Genomic DNA, 25,149 nt, shown 5'->3' with positions numbered 1-25,149 from the left:
AATCTAGCTAAGAGCCTTTTTCATATATTCCCCATTTCATCTCACAGCCAGTTTGAACTTGTTAGTTTAAATCAGATCTGACAGTAATGATTGTTGAAATTGTCTTTGAGTAATTAATATGGGAAATGTGGACTGGATAAATCTCTCAGCTATAGAACTCCTTGGGCTGAAGGATTAGAAAAGCAGCTTGTCAATGCATGGATTTAGATCTACTGTGGATCATTTATTTACAGTGCCCTCCATAATGTTGGGACAAAGACCCATAATTTATTTATTTGCCTCTGTATTCCATAATTTGAGATTTGTAATATAAATAAATCACATTTGGTTGAAATGCACATTGTCAGATTTTAATAGAGGCCATTTTTATACATTTTGGTTTCCCCATGTAGAAATTACAGCTGTGTTTATACATAGTTCCCCCATTTCAGGGCACCATAATGTTTGGGACACAGCAATGTCATGTAAATAAAAGTAGTCATGTTTAGTATTTTGTTGCATATCCTTTGCATGCAATGACTGCTTGAAGTCTGCGATTCATGGACATCACCAGTTACTGTTGTCTTCTCTGGTGATGCTCTGCCAGGCCTGTATTGCAGCCATCTTTAGCCTATGCTTGTTTTGGGGGCCAATCCCCTTCAGTTTTCTCTTCAGCATATAAAAGGCATGCGGTTCAGTTCATTGGGTTCAGATCGGGTGATTAGTTTGGCCACTCAAGAATTGACCAACTTTGAAAAACTACTTTGTTGCTTTAGCAGTATGTTTGGGATCATTGTCTTGATGTAGAATCAACAATTAGTTTTGAGGCATTTGTTTGAACTTGAGCAGATAGGATGTGTCTATACACTTCAGAATTCATTATGCTACTACCATCAGCAGTTGTATCATCAATGAAGATAAGTGAGCCAGTACCTTCAGCAGCCATACATGCCCAGGCCATAACTGTTTCACAGGTGAGGTGGTATGCTTTGGATCTTGGGCAGTTCCTTCTCTCCTCCATACTTTGTTCTTGCCATCACTCTGATATAAGTTAATCTTCATCTCATTTATCCACAAGACCTTTTTCCAGAATTATGGTTGCTCTTTTAAGTACTTCTTGGCAAACTGTAACCTGGCCATCCTATTTTTACGGCTAACCAATGGTTTGCATCTTGCAGTGTAGCCTCTGTATTTGTTGAAGTCTTCTGCACACAGTGGTCATTAATAAATCCACACCTGACTCCTGAAGAGTGTTTCTGATCTGTCAGACAGGTGTTTGGGGATTTTTCTTTATTATAGAGATAATTTTTCTGTCATCAGCTGTGGGGGTCTTCCTTGGCCTGCCAGTCCCTTTGCGATTAGTAAGCTCACCAGTGCTCTCTTTCTTCATAATGATGTACCAAACACTTGATTTTGGTAAGCCTAAGGTTTGGCTGATGCCTCTAACAGTTTTATTCTTGTTTCTCAGTCTCATAATGGCTTGTTTGACTTTTCGTTGGCACAACTTTGGTCCTCATGTTGATAAACAGCAATAAAAGTTTCCAAAGATGTTGGGAAGACTGGAGGAAAGACTAGATGCGGAGAGCTCTCTTATACCTGCATTAAGGTGATTAAACACACCTGAGAAATTACAAACACCTGTGAAGCCATGTGTCCCAAACATTATGGTGCCCTGAAATGGGGGAACTATGTATAAACACAGCTGTAATGTCTACATGGTGAAACCAAAATGTATAAAAATGGCCTTTAATAAAATCTGACAATGTGCACTTTAACCACATGTGATTTTTTCTCTTACAAATCTCAAATTGTGGAGTACAGAGACAAATAAATAAATGATGGGTCTTTGTCCCAAACATTATGGAGGGCACTGTACTTCAATCAGTCATCTGTCCAAGAAGTTTTTAAAGCCAAGCCTAAATCTGCCCAATTTTCAAGTCGGGGAGTTTTTCCACGCTGTGTTTTTTAAAAAAGTAATTGTGCTGGAAAATGATGTATTCACTTGCTATAGAGCAAGCTCAAATTAACCAGCTTGCTAAATTTCTGCTAATTGTGCTCATTAATAACTTTGAGGATGATGCCAAAATTAATATGTGTTTTGCATTCAGGACCGTGAGGAGGCCGCTTCCAAATATTTCAACACATTAAAGAGAAATACCCGTATATTTGCCGTGCACACCAAATACACTAATAAATGGATCAGTATCATGTTTTTAATATCACTTGTTTAAAATCGTATTGTGCATAGTGGTCAATAGGCACGCCTGTTAAAAATTGTTACTTCTGTGTTTAAGCCATTTTAAGCTAAATTACAGAATAAAAATGCATGGGATAGCAAACTTCAATACATTGGGGAATATGTTTTGAATGCAGCCGAGAGAGGAAAAGATTATCTTGTAAAACATAGCCTGAATGCATTGGTTTATGGAAGGTTTTATAGATTTTTATAGATGACCCCACGGTGAGGTGGGGAAAGTGGGGAGGGGGTTGTGTTCTCAGAAAATGGCTCCTATTGTAATTTTCATCATCTGCGCATGTAGCATGTATCAAGAAATGCGAGTTGGGAAAAAAAGTGGTTAGTTATTTACCTTTTCCATACAGATTCTACAAGAACCAATTTTATTCCGTATTCTCAATTTTTGGCTAGTGAGTTGAGAAGTCTCTAAGAATGAATTTATGTTACCCGCACGACCGTAACACAGGGATCGGCTGCATACAGTTTGGACAGAAAGTGGATACATATTTTCACTTTGAAAAATTAGGGTGACATTGTTACAATTTACACTTGGTACGATGATTGTATCCAAAGTACAACGTTGCTGATAATTGTGGGGAGGGAATAGCACCATGAGTTTTATTTTACTGCGTGTGAAATGCTTGGATACAAGGACCTTGTTTATGTGGTAAAAACTTTGGTTTGTAACGTGTGTGCGCGTATGCGTGAACATGTTGGAGACTGTTTTTTTTGTGAGGATGGTCAGGATGGAAACATAGTAGCTGAAAAGATGTGAGTCTGAAGAAAGGTCTTGACCCTTCTTACATCATTGAAAAGATCTAACAGGCATGGAGGGAAATAAACCTGTTTCTTTTGAAAGTATTTATTATCTACTCAGGTTTTGATTGTATGGGAACATTTAAGTCAACATTCTCTTAATTTATGGAGACATTAGGGGAAAGACGACAAAATCCCGCATTCCAATTTCTTACAAAAATTATTGAAAGATCTGTGAATCTGAGAAATCCTGTGAATATTCCTGATGCATTTTTGGAATTCAAATCAGTTTCCAATGGATAGGCTTATATAAAGATAACATGGCTTTAATGGCCGTGGGACAATCGCCATCGCCAGCCGGGGGCTTTGACTTTGACTCTGACATCGGGGGGTGGGGGGGAGAGTGCAGTGGAGAGATACGTTTTAAAGTTTTTTTTAATGTTTTTTTGGCCTTCCATCACAGCGATGTGATGGATGTTTATGTAAATTATGTTGTGTTGTTGTGTCTTGGGTCTATTTGTTTGTAAGGTATGGCTGCAGAAATGTCATTTTGTTTGGACCTCAAGGGGTCCAAATGACAAATAAATTGAATCTTGAATTGAATCTTGAATCTTGTTTAGTGTCAGGTCAGGCTTTCAATCTATTCTGGAAAATTCATTTAATTGAACAAAAGAGTGCATAAAGGTATATTTTAAATGATATTGGTTGAATATATTAGTTCATGTTTCTGTGATACATAGAAATTGTGTTAATCCTTCAGAATTAACCTAATAGCTCTCACAAAATCAATGGAAAAACTAGATAAGTTGAATGATAGGAAATAAACAAGCTATTAAATGTGATGGGATCCAACTTGATCAATTGGCACGAGGTGGAACACTATCAGTAATATCATTACTGATACTAAATCATGAGCAAAAAATTACATACTTTAAGCGTGCAGAGTGAAAGAAGCAATATCTTATGGTTATCAATGCACAAATGTAGCAGGTTCAATAAGCACACATTTATTTCAAAGAACACTTGGGAGTTTCTACATGACAGACTGAAGCCGATAGTTTTCAACACATGTAAGAACAGTCCCCCTGCTATAAGTTTTCCTGCCAAAAACTTTCCTCCCCTGAAGCTGTTGACCCCTGCTGGGAGCAAAACTTTTGGCCAAGATTTAGAAATGCATATTATTTAATAGGAAGGACCACCGGATAGCAATCAGAAGTAGAATCATAGGGGTCTTTTTACATCCAATTTTCTCTCCATTACTCTCTCCTGTATTGAAAATGCTCCGACCTACTCATTCCCAGTGGTATTTCTTCATGGCTTTAAATAAACTTTGCGAAATAGCAATTGTGCCTGATCCTGCCATTATTTGACTCGACAAACACATTCTCACACAGAAAGTAAAGATAACTGGGATCTTGGCTCATTTCTATCTACTTTATTCCAATATGTTGTGGCCAATGGTAGTGCTCCAGCTGATAATCTAGCTGACATCTACTGATAATCTATTTCAGAACAGTTTGTCATTTCCTTACAGCGAAGCAACAAAGACCTTACTATTAACCCTGGCAATTCTACCCAGTACTTGAATTGTAAAAACTACCGTGAATAATATGTTGGCTGCAATGGGACCTGGATGCAATGCCAAGCTGTTAACACACTGGCACAAATAATTACAAGATCATGAATGTATATAAAAACCCTCTATTTACAAATCAGTGGGGGGTGGGGGAGGGGGGAGGGGGCAAATGTGCCTGTTTATTTCCATGATCCTAGCTTTCTGTCATGCTAATGGTGTTGTTCACTGGATGAACACATCGTTGGAGGCCCATTATCATCATTGCCTAGAGTTTGCCAGCATTGCTTCAAGTCAGGCTGGACTTCTTCAATGAGGAGATGAACTCTGGCCAGGGACGGGGCTGGCAGCGGTTCAACAACTGAAGTTAAGCCGGGAGCTGTGAAGGATGGACATAATGTGGAGAGATCAGCCTCCGAATGTTTCCCAGTGCCTCGTTGGAAGCTATGGTGGAGAACATGGCAAGGTGATCTGAGGCTCCACCAGCGCATGTTCACAAGCCAAATAACCATGGGTGGGAATCAATCCTTGATGCTCGGTGAAAGAAGTTTGAAGATTTCTCCTTGTGGTCAAAATCAATCAATGCCCTATCCTCAGATGTTGCATAAGTTACTGCTCCCTCATTCCTCATTTAGTTTAGTTTTAGCTTAGAGATACAGCATGGAAGCAGGACCTTCAGACTGACCAACAATCCCCGTATACTAGCCTGTCCGACAACCTTGGGACAATTTACAATCTTTACCAAAGCCAATTAACCTACAAACTTGTACGTCTTTGGCATGTGGCAGGAAACCGGAGCACCCGGGAAAAACCCACGTGGTCACAGGGAGAACATACAAACTGTACAGACAGCACCCATAGTCAGGATCAAACCCGGGTCTCTGGCACTATGAGGCAGCTGTTCTGCCACTGTGCCACCGTGCTGTCCAACATTGAACAATATTTATCAATCCACACACATACCTAAATGTCATGCTTCATTGCACCCTTATACGTTGAACACAATTACAAGCTTACTTCCACATTTCACATCTTGAGTATGTCATCAGCCATCCACACAACACATCAGCAATTGCCACTACCCACTGACACAAATCCCTGTTACAACCTGACATAACAGTTTACTTTTAGTTTTATTTAGAGATACATTACGGAAATGGAACCTTCGGCCCACCAAGTCTGTGCCGACCTGTGATGCCCGCACATTAACACTATCCTACACACACACTAGGGACAATTTACAATTTTACCAAGCTAATTGACCTGTACGTCTTTGGAGTGTGGGAGGAAACCAGAGCTCCCAGAGAAAACCCACGCAGGTCATGGGGAGAAGGTCCAACCTCCGTCCAGACAGCGCCCGTAGTAAGGATTGAACCCGGGTCTCCGGCACTGTAAGGCAGGACTCACTTTGCCACCCAGTAATGATGTGAGAGAAAGGATCGGATATAACTGTCAAAGAGGAGATGGTACTGGCCATCTTTGACATTGTGTAATGACATTGACATTGTGTAATGATGAATGTAGGACTGAATCCATTGAAAGTGTTGATATTCTCCAACTGAATTCTCCTTCCCACGTATTATTTCACAACTTTATGCAACACCCCCTCCCCACACATTTTCTGACATACATGATAAGCATGCATCTATTATTTGTTCTCACTTCCTCCATCTGTCATTTCTTCATCACAGTATTTTCGCTATTTTATTTTCTTAAAGGAGGGGCTGATAAGCAAGACGTCATGGTACATATTGGTACCAACGAAGTAGAGAGAGCAAAGAGTGAGGCCCTGTGGGCGAAGTTTCAATACATTTTAGTAAAACCAGATTGATCATCAAACTGCAACCTAACTTTTAAAATTGCACAGTATAGGATAACTAACATTAAACTTGGATTGTTTTCTCTGGAGGGTCAGATGCGGAGAAGGGACCAGATATAAATATATATTATGAGAGATAGATAGGGTAGATAGCCAGAACATTTTTCCTGGGATGGAAATGTCAAAAAATAAAGGACATCATTTTAGGTTGTAGGGAAATAAATCAAGAGAGATGTTTGGGCACATTTTTTTACATAGAGAGTGGTGGGTGCCTGGAATGTGGTGATAGATATGATAGTGGCATTTAAGAGCTTTTTAAATTGGCATGTAGATATGCAGGGAACAAGGGGTTATGGATCATGTATAGGCAGAGGAGATTAGTTTAACCCGGCATCATGTTCAGCATGGCCAATGTGGGCTGAAGGGCCTGTTCCTGTGCTGTACTGTTCTCTGTAGCTGTAAGCAACATAATGAACTAGTACTGAATTACTCAACAAAAGGACTGCAACCTTTTTACAGTAACAGTAATGTATGTAATTGTGTCACTCTCTTATACATTATTCACTATCATTTTTTGCAGTTTAAATGAAAATGACATCACTTAATTATAAGTGCCTAATATATAATTCTGGTGAAGCAAGAGATCCGGATAAAGTCCAAGACAAACACAGATTCATGAACTGTCACATAAAGAGCATGAAAAATATGAGGTTTTAATTTGGCACCTTTTGGAAATATAGGAAAACTGTTGACACTTTAATCATTGACTTCATAATCGTTTAAGAGGATACTTTATTTGACAATAAGTAGATTTGAGATTAAGTGTGAAAAGAAACAGACATTAAATATGAACGCTATAAAACAGTTCTCAGAAAAGTCCCTATGTTGTTTCGAATTTTGAATAATAAAGTTAATTTATTCCTTTAAGATACCTAGAGGGAGGGTAGTGAAAGGGAGAGTGCAGTGGGGGTAGTAAAGGGAGAGAGCTAGTGGGTTGATTGCAATGGGAGGCAGGAGGAAAAAGGGCTCTCAGCTTACAGTGCGAGTTAAGTGCTTTGCAGAATACCATCGATAATGGCATGAATGAATGATGAATTTTTGATGAATGACAATTCTACTATTCTAAACAAAAAAATCTAAATGTATATGTTTTAAATGCTCGTTTCTCTAGTAGTTAGTGTGTGGCCCATTGCAACTCTGTACAGAGATAGTCATTTCCAGTTGGAACAGAATGGACTGAAAAGGGAGAATTAAAAGCAGAATTTGCTGGAAACACTCGGCAGGTCAGGCGGCATCTGGTGAGAAGAGAAACAGAGGTGATGTTTCTGTCAACATCTCTTTCTCTGAACTGAACCTGTGCCTGTCCTATCATACCCATAGTTTAGGCTTGTTCTTGCCCCAGCAAACTTATTTCTTCTTCTTTCGAGTCCATGCTTTCTCTCTTGGTCCAATCCCTTCCCACTTACTTCGACGATACGTAGAAACAAGGAAACTGGTTTAACAAAAAGGACACTGTGCTGGAGTAACTCAGTGGGTCAGGCAGCATCTCTGGAGAACATGGGTTTGTGATGTTTTGGGTCGGGACCCTTTTTCAGACTGTTCTCCATGTTTTCCAGAGATGCTGCCTGACTGAGTTACTCCAGCACAGTGTCCTTTTTGTTAGTTTCCTTGTTTCACCGAGTTATTCCAGCACTTTGTGTCCTTCTTTGATGACACCTCTGATGCTCGCACCTATTGGGAAAAGGGTTCTGACAAAGGGTATCTGACCTAAAACATAAACTTAGTTTTGCTTTCCACGGATGCAGCCCGAGTTGCTGAACTTATTCAACATCTGTTTTTATTCCAGATTTTCAGCATCTGCAGTTTTTTTTTAATCATTCAAAAGAAGGAATTGGGAAACAAGAATACACGTGTGTCAGAATACACGTGTGTCTATCTAAAAGGTAATTGTTGGTTATTTGTGTTAAATGCAGCACATAGAGGCATTGACTCAACCTCTGCGATTCAATCCCTTCACTCCAATGGAACCAACTTCAAAAACTGAATACAATATGCTGATAGAAAAGCAGAAAGTGTTGGAGTACCTCAGCGGGTCAGGCAGCATCTCTGGAGAAAAGGAACAGGTGACATTTTGGGTTGGAACCCTTCTTCAGACTGAAAGTAATGGGGAGAGGGGGAGGGGACTGGAGGCCAGAACATATTAGGGCCGGCAGCAGATGACAAAGGAAGGGTGGAACCCGTAATGGCCAATCTTGGCTTCATTCCTACACACATCATCTCTGGAGGACATGGATAGGTGACATTTGGGGTAGGGAACCTTCTTCAGACCCACTCTCAGACTCTCCAGAGCCATCTGAGAAAGGTTCCTGACCCGAAACAGCATCTATCCACGTTTCTCCAGAGATGCTGCCTAACCCACTGAGTTATTCAAACACTTTGTCTTTGTTAGTAAACCAACACTTGGTGTTCTTGTGCTTGTACACATGCTACACTATAGCACATTCATGGGTACCAACTATCAAGAGACAATGGCATGTTTTAACAGACAACTTAACATTAGGTTCCAAAATAGAACTTGTGCAAAGTGTCACAAAACTATTATCTCTTGGGTAAATCTGGAATTCAGAGATACTTAAAGGAGAAAGATTATATTATTAGGGTTACTTTTATAATTCCTCATTTTCCTGCATCCTACTTCAAGATCAATTGCAACAACTATGTAGTTTGCACGCCAGTCTAATAATATTGTCTGTTGCAAGCTGCAGAAAATCATTTTCTCTTTCTCTTCTGCCCCGAGCAACATTTCCAACACACAATGCCGCCTCTTTGAATAAAACTACAATTGGATTCTAGATTGTTTATCATTTAAGCTATTTTCCACAGTGAATGGCCAAATCCATTTCATTTAGACAATCTACAATCAGCACATGTTGAAGACCTTTAACCAGAAACTTGATTGCATTTGAACTTAACGTATAAGAAGTGAAAAGAAGTGTGTTATCATTTGTGTCCATTCTTAAGTTAAGACTGATGAGCCCTTTATATTTCACACCGTTGACTATATTCCTGATCATTACTCACCATTACGATTCCACCTGACTGCTCTGCTGTGCACATACTCATAATGGGTGCCATTCCAATGGTGGTACCCTGGAAGTAAACTCCACTGCAAATAGAAAATAAACACACTTCATCATATTCTGAAGTTGAACAGCTTTATGTACTTCCTATTTTCATAATTTCAATGCATCTTATTTCTTAATTAGCATTTCAGGCAAGAATGAGATTTAGATTTCACCCTTTTTTTGGTAGTCTTGAGACTTTGAGAACTGCGCTAACTAATCAATTATTGTTCTGCTCAGTTATTAGTCATCCAATACTCAAAAATAATTTTGCTTCTGCTTTATATGATTATTAATGCCTTCTAGTGTTAAAAAAATCCTTTACACTGAAATAGACATATTGAAGAATCGTCAACATATTGCCAAATAGGCATTCTTCAGGAATAAAAACCATCAGTATATGTTAAAGAAGCAAGAACATTCATAGACAGTGACAAATTATAGGACATGATTGCAAGCAATAGCTCTAATCACCAAACAACCATTCTGAAAAATGGCTGCGTTATTGAGGTTGACATGTTAAAAATATCGAAACCAATTCCTAGATAATTAGATTTAAGGTACTTGGTAAGAACTTTGACATACTAACTAGTTATGAGTTGATTGAATGGAAGTGTTTCCTATAAATCATTTGGAAGGGCATGATGATTGAGTGATATGCAAACTTACAACTCCCAGTGCTTAATTCAGAATTACTTCAAAATTAAGGGACAGAAGTTTAGGGGTAACATGAGGGGGAACTTCTTTACTCAGAGAGTGGTAGCGGTGTGGAATGAGCTTCCAGTGGAAGTGGTGGAGGCAGGTTCGTTGGTATCATTTAAAAATAAATTGGATAGGCATATGGATGAGAAGGGAATGGAGGGTTATGGTATGAGTGCAGGCAGGTAGGACTAAGGGAAAAAAGTTGTGTCGGCACGGACTTGTAGGGCCGAGATGGCCTGTTTCCGTGCTGTAATTGTTATATGGTTATATGGTTACATGGTTAATGGTTTAAATTGCTCAATATGTAAATGTTTCAGCTCCAAGTTATTAATCCACACACCCTATTTATTAAACAAAGCAAACCGAATAATCAAATCAATCATTTCTCATTTTTTTTCATCTTCCTTTTATGAATGATGACACCAACTGAGTTTCAGCATCAATAAAGAAACATGTTTGTTGCAGACCAAGAAAAAGCTGCACAAAAAGATTTTGATGGCAGTAAAGATCAGAATTCCTCGATGACAGCGGTGCAAGGATTTTTTTTGCAGGGTGAACCAGACTGACAATCCGAATGCAGTCACTGGGCACTCATGCAAATTATGTCTACTCTGAAGACACAATTGGTATGGCCTAAAGTTAAGTTTTATTATCAGTCTGTTAAATTTCAAATGTTAACTTTTAAATATTAATACAATGCAACCCACTGCCTCTCCACTGCATGTCCATGCTGCTCCCCCACTCTCCTCTCGCAACACTCCCCCGTCATCTCCACTCATTTGGCCGTGACTGTTCCTTCCAATTCTTCCTATAATTGCTACATCCATGCTCTTTTAAAAATAAACCTGTCGCTGTCTGGTCAGAAGCATGTTTGCAATTGAATGGGACAATCAAATATTAACCAAGTGGAACACCAAGACCAATTGGGAAGACCATGTGGCAGGGCATGTGTGATGTACCACAGCATCACAGTCTTGGGGTCTTCCCCCGATTCAAAATTCTATCTACCTCCGGGAGTATTAGGATTATGTGGGAGCATACCTCGTTGTGCAATGAGTGTGGTGAATGCAGTGGGCTAGACAAAGCTAAACACGGACAGGAAATTGGTCAATGAAGGCAGATTGGATCGACCACTGCAGCAAGCAGGATTTAATTTACCACGGCTCGCTTTAGATGACATTTAATTTCAATTTTATTTAAGAGACACAATGTGGAAATGGACCCTTTGGTCTGCTGAGTCCGCACCGACCATCCATCCCCAAACACTAGCATTATCCTACACACTAGGAATAATTTACAATCTTTATCAAAGCCAATTAAGCTACAAAGCTGTGATCTTTGGAATGTGGGAGGAAACCAGAGCACCTGGGGAAAACCCATGTGGTCACTGGGAGAACATACAAACTTCATACAGACAGCACCCGTAGTCAGGATCGAACCTGGGTCTCTGGCGCTGTTAGGCAGCAACTCTACAGCTGTGCCACCGTACTGCCTGATCCTGAACCTAGTTCTAAGGAGCCCAACAATAGTGAGGTAATGAAACCAGGAGACCAAACCAGGAAGTAAAAAGCATAAAAATTATAATTCACTTTACAGAAATCAAATGATGTCTGGAAACTAACCACATGATTTAGTAGAAGCAGAAATATCACTAACTTTAAAAAAAAACACATTTTATTTTAAATTTGATGATCCTTCTATATGTTATCACTCTACCAATGCCCTTCAGCCAGTCAATCCAGATTACCCTTGGTAGTTGGCCTTTTAGACACTTGGTCGTAGGTGTTTATTTTGAGGTTGATTTTATTTTTGAGTGAACCAGATACTCCGATGTACTCCAGCACAGATGGAGGATGTGGAATGGGAATTTGTGGGATTGGGGATTGAGGGTTCAATTTTATTAATATCGGATGTGTCAGTCCTTGATTCCTCCCTTCCTTTTATTCCTCAATGTTCCTATTGCTTAGCTGCTCAATTTACAGCTGATTGCAAGGGCTCTGTCTCATTGTGCATCCTATTCTTCCAACTAAAGCATGGCTCTCCCAAACCATCCATGGAACATGTTCAGCATGCCAATGACATGCTCTATGGCATGTGGTGCAGCAGTACAGCTTCCATAGTATACACACTGCTAAAGGGCCTGTCTCACTGTATGAGGTAATTCAAGAGTTCTCCTGAGTTCTCCCCTGATTCGAGCTTGTGTAATGTACGTGGCGGGTACGTAGGAGCTCATGGATGTCACGTAGCGCTCGTACGAGTAACGGTAGGTACTCGGGAAATCCGGAAACTCGTGATGTTTTTTCAACTGTGAAAAATGTCCAGGAGTAAAAAAATACTCGTGATGAAAAAAATTGTTACTTTTTACTCGTACGAGCCCCTACGTCCCCACTATGTACATTACACGAGCTCGAATCAGGGGAGAACTCAGGAGAACTCTTGAATTACCTCATACAGTGGCACAGGTCCTTTAAGAGGCTTGTGGTTTCCATATCAGCATCAGCAGCCATGGCCAGCACATTGCCAGCAGCTTTATTGCTATGAATATTCTTGGTCATCACCATGTCATCATTGGATATTCCTTATCATTAACCATGATATCTCAGGGGTCCTTCACTATCAACCACATTACCAGGGTAACCCTTGTTTTCAGCCATGTCATGGTGAATAACTCCTGACATTATCAATATCAGCCAACAGCGATTGACCTGGTACTAACCTGTAGGTTTTTGATGACCATTTTAACAAACAAGTGCAGCTGCCCAACAGTTGGACAAGTTAGTCAAGCAAGCAAAGTTAAGAGCACTGAGCACCAACACGACAAGGCTGCTATCAAATGAAAAGGGTGGCCCAGTGGAGCAGCGGTAGAGTTGCTGTCTTACAGCGTTTGCAGGACCGGAGGTCCGGGTTCAATCCCGACCAGCTGTACGGAGTTTGCATGTTCTCCCTGTGACCAGGGTGGGTTTTCTCTGAGATCTTCGGTTTCCTCCCACACTCCAAAGACGTACAGATATGTAGTTAAATTAGCTTGGTATGGGTAAATTGTCCCTAGTGTGTGTAGGATTGTGTTAATGTGTGGGGATCGCTGGTCGGTGAGGACTCAAAGGGCCAGTTTCGACTCAGCATTCATAAGGTCATTAGGAATAGGAGTAGAATTAGGCCATTCGGTCCATCAAGTCTACTCTGCCATTCAATCATGGCTGATCTATTTCTCCCTCCTAACCCCATTCTCCTGCCTTCTCCCCATAACCTCTGACCTGTACTAATCAAGAATCTATCTATCTCTGCCTTAAAAATACCCACTGACTTGACCTCCACTGCCTTCTGTGACAAAAAAAATCCACAGATTCACCACCCTCTGACTAAAGAAATGTATCCTCATCTCCTTCCTAAAAGGATGTCCTTTAATTCTGAGGCTATGACCTGTAGTCCTACACTCTCCCACTAGTGGGAACATCCTCTCCACATCCACTCTATACAAGCCTTTCACCATTCTGTACGTTTCGATGCGGTTCCCTCTCATTCTTCTAAACTACAGCGAGTGCCGGTCCAGTGCCGACAAATGCTTATCATAAGTTAACCTACTCATTCCTGGGATCACTCTAGTAAACCTCCTCTGGACCCTCTCCAGAATAAGCACATCCTTTCTCAGATATGGTGCCCAAAATTGCTCACAATATTCCAAATGTGGCCTTACCAGCACCTTATAGAGCCTTAACATTACATCCCTTTATTCCATTCTTCCAATGAACATTCATTGCATGTGCACCTCTTCTGCAAGACAGTTTGGCTTTTACATCTGCATACTTATCATAGATGCCATTGAATGTGTACCATATTTTAATCTGCAAGGGGAACTCGTCAAAGGCGAAATAATAAACAGCAACATTCTCCATACCCGGTTAAAGATATTGACTTTCAATTATCAGTGGTTCGATAATTCAGTTCAGTTCCATTACTTCTACACAAAGCAAGATTTAATAATCTATGGTCAGAGGTGTAAATGTTATGGCTGCTGAAAAATAGCTGCCGAATAATATAAACTGTGATATTCCCATCAATTTACCAATCTGCAGGGTGATTAGTCCAGATTTGTTCAGAATCAGCATTGTTCATTTGTGCAAAAGGAAAGTCCAATCCTTGGAATCAATAGGAAAACAAACAAAATTGCACATGCTGGAATCTGACACATAAACAGTGCTGAAATCTTGAGCAGTAAAAAGGCTGGAGGAATTCAGCAGCCTGATCTGCAGCGTTCCTCCAGCCTTTTGTGTCTTGCTCAAGAGAGAAAGCAAGTGGGTCTAAGTAGCAGAGAAATTATACAGTTATTAAACAGGCTGTTGAGCTCCTTCATCTGTGCAAGGTGATATTGATGAGAACAGGGTACTGATTGTGGATGATCAGCCACGATCACACTGAATGGTGGTGCTGGCTCAAAGGGCCAAATGGCCTACTCCTACACCTATTGTCCATTGTCTATTGAGAAGTCCTGGTAATGTACTATAGTCATAGAACATACAGCACAGGAGCACAAACTAGCCAATGCTGAACAAGATGCCCCATCTACACTAGTTCCTCCTGCCTGCATTTGGTCCATATCCCTCTAAATGTTTCCTATTCATGTACCTATCCAAGTGTATTTTAAATGTTGTTAAAGTACCTGCCACAACTGACTCCTTTGGCAGCTCGTTCCACATACCCTCAGGTTCCTATGAAATCTTTCCTCTTTCAACTTAAACCTATGTTCATTGGTTGTTGATTTCCCGACTGGGTAAAATATTCTGTGCATTCATCCCCACCTTTTCCATCATGGTCTTATACCCCTCAGCCTCCTGCGTACCAAGAAACAAGGCCCTAGCCTGCTCAACCTCTCCTTACAGCACAGGCCTTCAAGTCCTGGTAATATCCTCATAAATCCTCTGCACTCTTAACTGCTAACAACATCCTTCCTATAACTCGATGACCAAAACATAAGGTGATGCTCCAAATGTGGCCACACCAATGTCTTGTACAACTGTAACACACCATTTCAACTTCTACACTCAATATCCTGACTGATGAAGGCCAATGTACCAAAAGCCATCTTGACAGCCTATCTACCTGTAACACAACTTTCAAGGAATGGTGTGCCTGCACTCCAGGATCCCTCTGTTCTACAACACTCCCCAGGGTCCTACCATTCACTGTGATCCTGCCCTGGTTTGACCTCTAAATACAACTCCTCACAGTTATCTGTATTAAACTCCATTAACCATTCCTTAGCGCACTTGCCCAGGTGATCAATGTCCTACTGTAATTTTTGATAACTATTATCATTATGTAAAACACTACCCACTTTAGTGTCATCTGCGAACTTACCACTCATGCCTTGTACATTCTCATCTAAATTGTTGCTAGGTACCAGGGAGCAACACACCATCCTGCAGTCTTGATTGCTGTCACAGAATCTCCTGTTTGTCCACCTAACTAACGTGTGTCCTTCCACTGCCATAGCCTTCCCTGCTAAGCCCCAGAGCCAGCCCCGGTACCACCGACCTGACCGCTACTGCTGTCCACAGGTCATTCACCGTCAACAGTAGCCAAGAGTGTATGGCTGTTTTGAAAGGGAATGGCCACAAGGGTCATCTGCATCCTCTGTCTACCCCCTTTCCTGGTGGTAACCTATCTGCTCACGTCCACCATGCTTCTATTCCCATCTATGATCATTCTCCAGGATGATCTTAATGTCATTCGGCCTCAGCTTCTTAATCTGGCCTGGGGGGAGTTGCACCTGGACACAAGTATAGTCATAAGGGATACCAGCAGTTTCCCTGACCTCCCACATCCTGCAGAATGAAACATTGCACCATTCTACCTGCTATCTCTACTGCACTGAAACCAAGATGAATAAAAAAGCATAACCATCACGCACAAGAAATAGTAATCCGTACCATTACCAGGGTAGTGCTGAGCAAACCAAATGTATTCAGATTTAGAGATTTCTCGTATTAATATAAATTATAAATAATTAACTCAATATTAAGACACGAGGAACCCACATATGCTGGTTTACACATTGCTGGAGTAACTCAATATCAATGTTGTTATGGCCCGGTTTATTAGTAATATTTTTTCTTGTAAAATGGGAAAAGGATCAGTACGGATCATGAAAATGACAAACATGAAATCGTAAAACAGATTAAGAAATTATAAAAACGCAGGCAGTGAATGTCTACAACTGAGCCATAAAAATCAGATTTGATTTCTGGCATCTGTGAAGTTAGATGATCTAAGCAGGACTGTTCTACAAGTGCTACAATTGGCCTCAGCATCCTGGATTAACAGGGGAAAACGTCAAAGTTTCATCCAGGGAATCTTGGTGAGAACAAGTTTAGACTTGCTGTAGGTTGTTACCTGCCAAGATGCCCTCAACAATAACTCAACGCATGCAGGAGGGAAGAGAAAACTACGAAGAAAATTGAAAGCCTTTTATTGTCATAGCTTGTAAGTGAACATTGGTGAGGTTGGCAGATTAAGCTTTATGGCACTTTTCTGTTTGCTGTCCTCATGCTGTACTATAACTTGAAACTGATTTATGTGAAATTGAAACTTTTTACGTAAAGGCTTTTCCTGAATTTGTCAAGCTCTGTTCAAATTTAGCTCAGATATTTCTTTTTTTGAAGAATGCTACTAGAAGTGGCAATGTGCAAAATGAGGAAATGCAACTAGAAATGATTTGGATTCAGAACTGGCTTTTTGACTGAAGGCAAAGGGTTGCGGTGGGAAAACAATATTCAGGCTGGAGGCCTGTGACCATTGGAGTTCCGCAAGGATCTGCGCTGGGATATATATGAATGATGAAGCGTAGACGAGTTGGTTGTCAAGTTTGTGGATGACACCAAGATTGCGGGGGTCGCAGATTGTGAGGAAGGCCGTTGAAGTATATAGTGGGGTATAGATTAGCCACAGAAATGGGTAGAGAAATGGCGGATGGATTTTAATCAGGGCAAATGAGAGGTGTTTCACTTTGAGATGTCAAATGACAGGGGGAAATATTCAATTAATGGCATAACTCTGAAAAACATTGATGTAGAAATCTTGAGGTCCAAGTCCATAACTCTCTGAAAGGTAACACAAGTTCATAGAGTGGTAAAAAATGTGTATGGTATGCTTGCTTTCATAGGTTGGGGCTTTGAGTACAAGAGTCAGGAAGTCATGATGCAGTTTTATAGGATGTAGTATTAGGAGTATTGCATGCAATTCTGGTTGTTCCATTATAGGAAGGGTGTGCAGGTTTTGGAAAGGGTGCAGAGGAGGTTTGCCAGAATGATGCATGGATCGCAGTATATTAGGTACATGGAGCAGTTGGACAGACCTGGACTGTATTCTCTGAAACATTGGAGAATGCGGGGAAACATGATAGAAATGTATGAGGGGCATGGACAGAGTAAACAGTCAGGACCTTTTTCCCAGGATGGACAAATTAAATACTAGAGGGCATAGCTTTAAGGTGAGAGGGGCAAAGTTTAAAGGAGATGTGCGGAGCAAGTTTTTAACACAGACGATTGTGAGTGCCTGGATCGCACTGGTTTAGGCAGATACTGTAGTGGTATTTATGAGACTTTTCAATAGGCACATGGATACTCAGAAAATGGATGTATATGGATTATATTCTGGCAGATACAAGTTGGTCTTGGCATCATGTTCGGCATATACATTGTGGGCCAGAGGGCACGTTCTTTTGCTGTACTTTTCTATGTTCTATTTGTCCTCTATAATTAATCATTTGAGTTTTACACCACAGAAATTAACTCTTTGGCCATCTCATTCATGTTCACCATAATACTAACTAAACTAATCTCAATTGATTACTTTAAGGGGCTGTCTCACTGCGGCCATCTAATTGGCGAATTTAGGAGAGTTTGAAAAAATGTCATGTAGAAGACCTCCTTTGACCTCCTTCGACTATGTTGAAGACTAATTTCGACTAGCTACGACTAGCTTCGGGAAAATTGGACTACGAATAGTGGAGTGAAGACGACCTCCTTCGACTATGAGGAAGACTATCTATGACTACCTTTGATTACCTTCGACTACCCTTGATTACCTACGGAAAACATGCCGACCTTATCACTTTGACAGGTGCTTAAGCTATAGAGGTATCAACATTAAAAGATCAAGGTAGGAGGAAAGACTGAAACTACAATGCAAATATATTTGAGAAAACAATGCATCTGAGCATGGTACCATGAATTCAGCAAAAACTACAATCTTAATAACTTGAGGTACTGCAAAATTAATTCCCCCTGAAAGTATTTACCTCACTAGCTGGGCATTGTCATGTGGTTTCCGGGACAGTAGTTTCACCTTCCTCCAATCAAGAAACTCATTGAGTGTAGTAAATGGGTCACCAGTTATTGAGCATTTATCCATATCAGTCCATACTTCCACTCCAACCAGTGCAACTCGAATGTTCAAGGATCTGTAAAACTACAACAAAATGATTATTGTAGGCACCAGAAAAAATATGCATCATGTATGACTACTTCATGATTAAGCTAGACATAACATGCCAGAGGAACTAACACTTGCAGTTCCCTGTATCTCTGGGTCAGGATTAATATTAGTCAAAACAAGTTACTTCTAATTTAAGGCACTCAATTTCCAGCAGTCTTAAAAAGATCAGAATTCATCACAAGATACCAAATAAAAGGTTTATTCATTCAAAATTTACAGCACTGGTCCTTTCATTATTCAGAGCTGGTTATTATAATAAAAGGTAAAATAACTTATATCCTATGAAAATCACCCAGTGATATCTGAAAGCCATAATTATTGAATCCATCAAAGAATTAAAATAAATTCTAGGCTGTCAGCTTAGACTGATTTTAGATCAGATTCAGATTCAGATTCAATTTAATTGTCATTGTCAGTGTACAGTACAGAGACAATGAAATGCATTTAGCATCTCCCTTGAAGAGCGACATAGCAAACGATTTGAATAAATAATAATAAGTGTCCGGGGGGGGTGGTGATTGGCAGTCACCGAGGTACGTTGTTGAGTAGAGTGACAGCCGCCGGAAAGAAGCTGTTCCTCGACCTGCTGGTTCGGCAACGGGGAGACCTGTAGCGCCTCCCGGATGGTAGGAGGGTAAACAGTCCATGGTTGGGGTGAGAGCAGTCCTTGGCGATGCTGAGCACCCTCCGCAGACAGCGCTTGCTTTGGACAGACTCAATGGAGGGGAGCGAGGAACCGGTGAAGCGTTGGGCATTTTTCACCACCCTCTGCAATGCCTTCCGGTCGGAGACAGAGCAGTTGCCATACCATACTGTGATGCAGTTGGTAAGGATGCTCTCGATGGTGCAGCGGTAGAGTTCACCAGGATCTGAGGAGACAGATGGACCTTCTTCAGTCTCCTCAGGAAGAAGAGACACTGATGAGCCTTCTTGATCAGAGTAGTTTACAGACCACCATTAGTAAATTCTGGTGGACGTTAATTATTCAAATAAAATAAGGGTTAGTTGTTGAAGGACAATGAACATTTCTGCATCATAAATAACATTAATAAACAGTTCAGGTATGTTTCCCACTAATCCGTCCTTCTAGTAACTGGAATTAGTGATTGCTTGCTGTGAGATGGTAGATACTAAAATTAAATGCAGAAGATATAAGTATGTCTGCAAAGATAAAATTTTCATTCGGTTTCTTCGAAGATGAAAAGGTTAATTGCGGAATTAATTGCATTTTTTTTTTCCTATCTCCACTGTCACTGATATATTAAACAACATATCAAACGTTCCCCTTCCCAAGCTGGACTTATAGGTCACAAAGACTGTAACATGTAATGTGTGGGCATGGACTCACCTCACATTTGGACTTTACTGCATGGGAAAGTCAGGTATGATATATTTGCAAGTCAGCAAACTATTGGCTTACTGCTTTTGGGAGGGGATTGAAATAGCATTTTGGTATGTGGCACCTACAACCAGCTTTTATATTTCCTGCCATTGCAAAATAGCTGAGGCAACAGAAGCTTTTAAATAGAGCCCTGTGCATATGCTTCTGTGCAGAGACAAAGGCAAAGAGGGTCAATCTCGGATTGGAAGGGAGAAACGACCATGGTGCTGAGCACAGTTGGGTGGTACATTTAGTACAAAACAAGACATTAACACCCCACAAGTGTCCCCTTATTTAAGTCTTTCTTATCGAACTCTATCAGCAAGCCTTCTTTTCCCTTCTTTGCATAAGCTCAGGAAGCTCTCCCTTAGAAAGCATTTGCACTATTTGCTTCAACCACTCTTCACTGTAATGTATTCCACTTCCCTCTGGATGAAGATGCTTCTTCTAAATTATTTTTTAATCTATTGGTGTAAATTTGTTCTCTCCCCAATATATATATAACCACAGAGTCCCAGTCCACATAATTTAAATCTTTCTTAGATTTTAGGTAATCAGAATCCCTGTTTAAGAGAAAAATAACCCAGCTTGTTCATCCTTTCTTGGTTAAACATCGTAGATCTACACCTATCCTTGTGAATCTTTGTTTTTATATTCATCCCAGTGTCTCTTTATTCATTTAATATTATGACAACCAGCAATGAATGCAGTAACTATGATTCAATACAAGTTTAGCATTATACTACTTTCCAATTTATAGGACATGAAATAAAATATTGTGTAGGAAGGAACTACAGTTGCTGGTTACACCAAAGATAGACACAAAATGCTGGAGTAACTTAGCGGGACAGGCAGCATCTCTTGATCTGCATTCCCTTTGATGTCTCATTTTCACACCTTACCCTTCCATGCCTCTGTCCCTCTCCCCTGACTCTGAGTCTGAAGAAGGGTCTCTACTTGCAACGCCACTCATTCCTTCTATGCAGAAATAAAATCTTGTACTTGGTGAGTATTTTTATAACCTTATTATCCCATTTCAATAGTTTAAATGGTTATTCATTTGGAACACCAGAAATGATTTTATTTCTTTACCCTATTAGTCTCTTATTCTGTACGTAATAGGAGCTCTTCTTATTTTGTTTATGCCTCACTCTAATTTCTGAGATTCATTTGCTAATTGTATGAATAATATGCCTGTGATTTTTGCAGTAGCCCTCCTTTACTGCTCAAATATTCAATTGTAATTAACTTGTAAATGACAATAATCCCAACATTGATTCTCGCAAACCTCTCTTTCAACATTCTGCCACTCTATTGTTTAACCCTGCTTTGGTTTCTGCCATTAAACCAGCTAAAGTCCATTCTGAGACTTGTCTCCCGATTGCATACATTCTAACCTTAAGTCTTGCATTAGTATCAGTTCTCTTTCATTCTTTTAAAGAATTCAACGAGGGATACTTCCTATCACTGACATTAAGATGAGTGGACTACTGTTCTCCAAAAGTGTTCTTATGAAGAGATTACATTATATATTTACCAGCCTGCTCGGATTTTCATCGCACATGGGATCCATTTATTGTACCTCCACATCTGCAAAGCTGCCCAGTCTATAGTACAGAATATCACTATTTCATTCTCTGCTTTCACTTCAAAGGAAATTAATTGCACATCCTCCCTGAAGAGCATTTCAATAAATTTTCTTGAACTGCTAATCGGCTAATGTATCACACATTGATAGATATCACCTAAAAGAATCCAACTGCAATGACATTTAAGGCACAGGTGAAGAAGTTACAGACAAAGCTATGCTATTGGCAAACGTGCTATTGAACCTGCAAATTACATATTTCCCAAATGACTTTGGCATAAGAAAATAATGTATATTAAAGCACAGACATGCAGAGAGGGTCATATTTGTGTGTGGACCCATTGAATTTGTGTTTAGAGAATAATTATGATGCTTAACAATCTGATGACTTGTATTTTCCCTCTTTTCCAGCAAGAATAAGCATATTTTCATGAGTGATACATCGACCATTTAACAGCGGCTTAGTAACAGTAACGGCAAACATTCCTTACGGACTCCCAGAAAGATGAATCAAAACACAATACTGCTTTCTACTTCAAATTGCATTTGCCTCTAGAATATCTGTTGCAGCTTCTATCACCACAATTATATCAACAGTACTTGCATTGATTTTAAGTTGAAAACGGAAGGGAGGAGAATAAATAACAGAGGGGATATAACTCAACATGCTGTATTAAACAGCTCTGAGGATTGTAAAGCAGGCAGGTTCTTTTAGGGAGGTGAAAGCAGGTGCAGATTTTTGAAGGAGATTTATGTAGTCTTAGAACTCAGCTTGTTCGTCTTTTCCTAAATCCACTCTGCAGATGTCATTAAAAGCCAGGGAGACCTACTCAATTACATCTTGTTAGTTGAAGCAATTAATAATACCAAGTGTCCATGGATTTACAAATTGGTACATTTATCACATGAAAATATAAATTTTACTTCCTTTGCTGCATGTCACCTATTTGGGAGAAAATATTGCTTTGAAAATACTTTGCTGCACTCTTACCTTGTCCACAAAGTTGCCAATTTCTATCAATCTCTGTTTAGTCTTTTCCAAATCATTTCCATGTTTCTGAAACTTGAGATTTACACAAGATTATGACAATTACATTTACATTGTCTTACAAACCTTATTAGACACATTTTATTATTTATACTTATATCAGGAAAATTAAGCTGAATAGTTCATAGTGATATTGCTACAGCATACCGACCGTAACAAAAAATGATTGATTTTTTAAAACGTTGTGATTATCTCTTTGCCATATCATTTAACAGGATTACTCCTGGTCCAGATACCACTGGAGTTAGAGAAAACCCAGCTCAGATATGTTGAACCACGTTTACAGTATGTCCTTTGGATCTTTTCAATGAAAGGATAATGGATTCCATCTGGGTGCTCAGGCTGGGATTGAGGGCTGAAGTCCCAAAGAAGAGGTTAAGTGTGCTCTATGGGTATGGGTGAGTGTCATCTGTGAGAGAATATGGGAACATCATCTTACCACAGAAACTCAGCTGAACCTGTAAAGTATTAATACTAAATTTTTTGGAAAAACCCAACATCCCCAGAATTAAAATGGGAATTACGGAAATGTCTGAGACCTTACACTTGGAAAAATGTTGACTTGTCTTGATTGACAAATCAGAACTATTTGCTAGAATATGGTCTCCATTTATTGATTTTCTAAAAAGGTAAATTGGTTCAACACAGAAGCTGGACTGAAACTTGAGTTCAGGACTGGATGAATAATTATACCTTATAACCTACTGACCCATCTCCAAAAGCGTGTTATTGGTAATTTCCTTTATCTTTCCCTCTCTATTAGTTTATAGCTTTTTCTCTCTCTTATTTCTTTCTTTCTCTACAGCTCTATCTTTCAAAATGTTTTAATAGAAAATAGAAGCTTTGTATGTATGTAATTGGTAAACAAATCGTGTTTTGCTATTATATGTATATGCTTCTAATAAAAATATTTAAAAAAAAGAAACTCAGCTGGGGCAAGTGCACAAGATCTGAGACAGGGCAATATTGAGAAAGTGCTGCATTGTTAGATATGCAAACGTTCAGGAGAGGTGTTCTGGTCTCTCATGCGTTCAGAAAGATATAATATTCTGAATAAAAGGGGAATTACCTAAAATTTCTTCCTAATATTTAATCAGCCACAGAAGACTGTGGACGCCAAGTCAATGGATATTTTTAAGGTCGAGATGGATAGATTCTTGTTTAATACGGGGTATCAGGGGTTATGGGGAGAAGGTAGGTGAATGTGGTTGAGAGGGAAAGTTAGATCAGCCATGATTGAATGGGAGAGTAGATTTGATGGGCCGAATGGCCTAACTCTGCTCCTTTAACTTCTGAACTGATGAATTTGTAATCCCCAATCCTCAGCATAAAAAGTATTTTGTTTTAACATATCAAAGATTTTGGGAGCTTACAGTATGTGAATTGGATGCTGCATTTCCAAAATTGTAAAGACATGCAATGTCAGAAACTCTGACAGGATGTTGTGTAAATGCAAGCTTGTTTTGTTTAGCACAAATGCTTATTGCCAATTAAGTGTCATTGTTCCATCTGATGTCATACGCTGCAACTGCAGTTTTACCATTGATAAATCACACTTCCACATTAGCCAATAACTAATTGCACAATGTAAACTGGTCCAACCACAATATTATGATTTATACTGACTTGTTTTCTTAAGATGCTTGAAATAGAGAAATAAACAAGAATTTTAGAAAAGGAAATGGGTCTGAAGAAGGGCCTCGACCCGAAACGAGAGTATGAGGAAGGGTCTCGACCCGAAATGCACCCGTTCCTTCTCTCCAGAGATGCTTCCTGTCCCGCTGAGTTACCCCCAACATTTTGTGTGAAATCTTTGTTGGAGACATCAGATTTAGAAACAGAAAGGGGAAGGGAGAAAGGAGGTGATTTCCAGTTTGGTTCTTAATGGGAAACTGGCATCTTTCAATTGGCCGTCCACTTGAAATCCTGTCCCATTCACTGTTTCATAAACCCCAATAGTGCTAACACCACTAGTTTATATTAGCAGTGGTGAAAGTATGTAATTGAATGCACAATAAGCCAATGGAGGCTAGCAAACTACATAAATATCCAGTGAAAAAAGAATGGTGTATGGAAGGTATTGAAAAATATGGTACCTTAATGGTCTATTTACTTCTGAGCATTGTTGTCTTTCTCATTCTATGATATTGCAAGAATAGGGAATAATTATTCATGTGTTTGAGGTGAAAATTTCCAACTTAGATGCCCATGACCTCTAACTATTCTTCAACAAAAAATGATGATGGATCAAAAGGCCAATAATTACTGTGGCTAAATTTCAAAGCACTGTGGCCACCTAAATGCCACATGGTTCATTGGGGAAAAAAATGAATGACAAATAATAGACCTTCCTCACAAATTGGCCAGATAGAAAGAAGAAATATAAGTGAACAATAAGCACTGAAACATCGCTTCAAAATCCACTCGTACATTTTTTTTCATTCTAAACAAT

The 25,149-nt window shown here is 39.7% G+C and overlaps 1 protein-coding gene across 3 annotated transcripts in view; it reads right to left on the bottom strand.

Moving 5' to 3' along the window:
- adam12b (ADAM metallopeptidase domain 12b) overlaps positions 1-25,149 on the bottom strand; it is a 328,163-nt gene that overhangs the window by 75,096 nt on the left and 227,918 nt on the right. For all 3 annotated transcript variants that reach the window (XM_055646711.1, XM_055646710.1, XM_055646712.1), the window contains 3 exons: positions 22,641-22,712; positions 18,484-18,653; positions 9,445-9,529 (listed from right to left, as the gene is read on the bottom strand). In XM_055646711.1, coding sequence (XP_055502686.1) covers positions 9,445-9,529; positions 18,484-18,653; positions 22,641-22,712 — 327 coding nt within the window. The remainder of the gene's footprint in view (positions 1-9,444; positions 9,530-18,483; positions 18,654-22,640; positions 22,713-25,149) is intronic.

The sequence above is a fragment of the Leucoraja erinacea genome, chromosome 15 (assembly GCF_028641065.1).
Source record: "Leucoraja erinacea ecotype New England chromosome 15, Leri_hhj_1, whole genome shotgun sequence".
Lineage (NCBI taxonomy): Eukaryota > Metazoa > Chordata > Chondrichthyes > Rajiformes > Rajidae > Leucoraja > Leucoraja erinaceus.
Note: the sequence above shows the minus strand (reverse complement) of the source record. Positions and strands in the feature narration are given on the sequence as shown.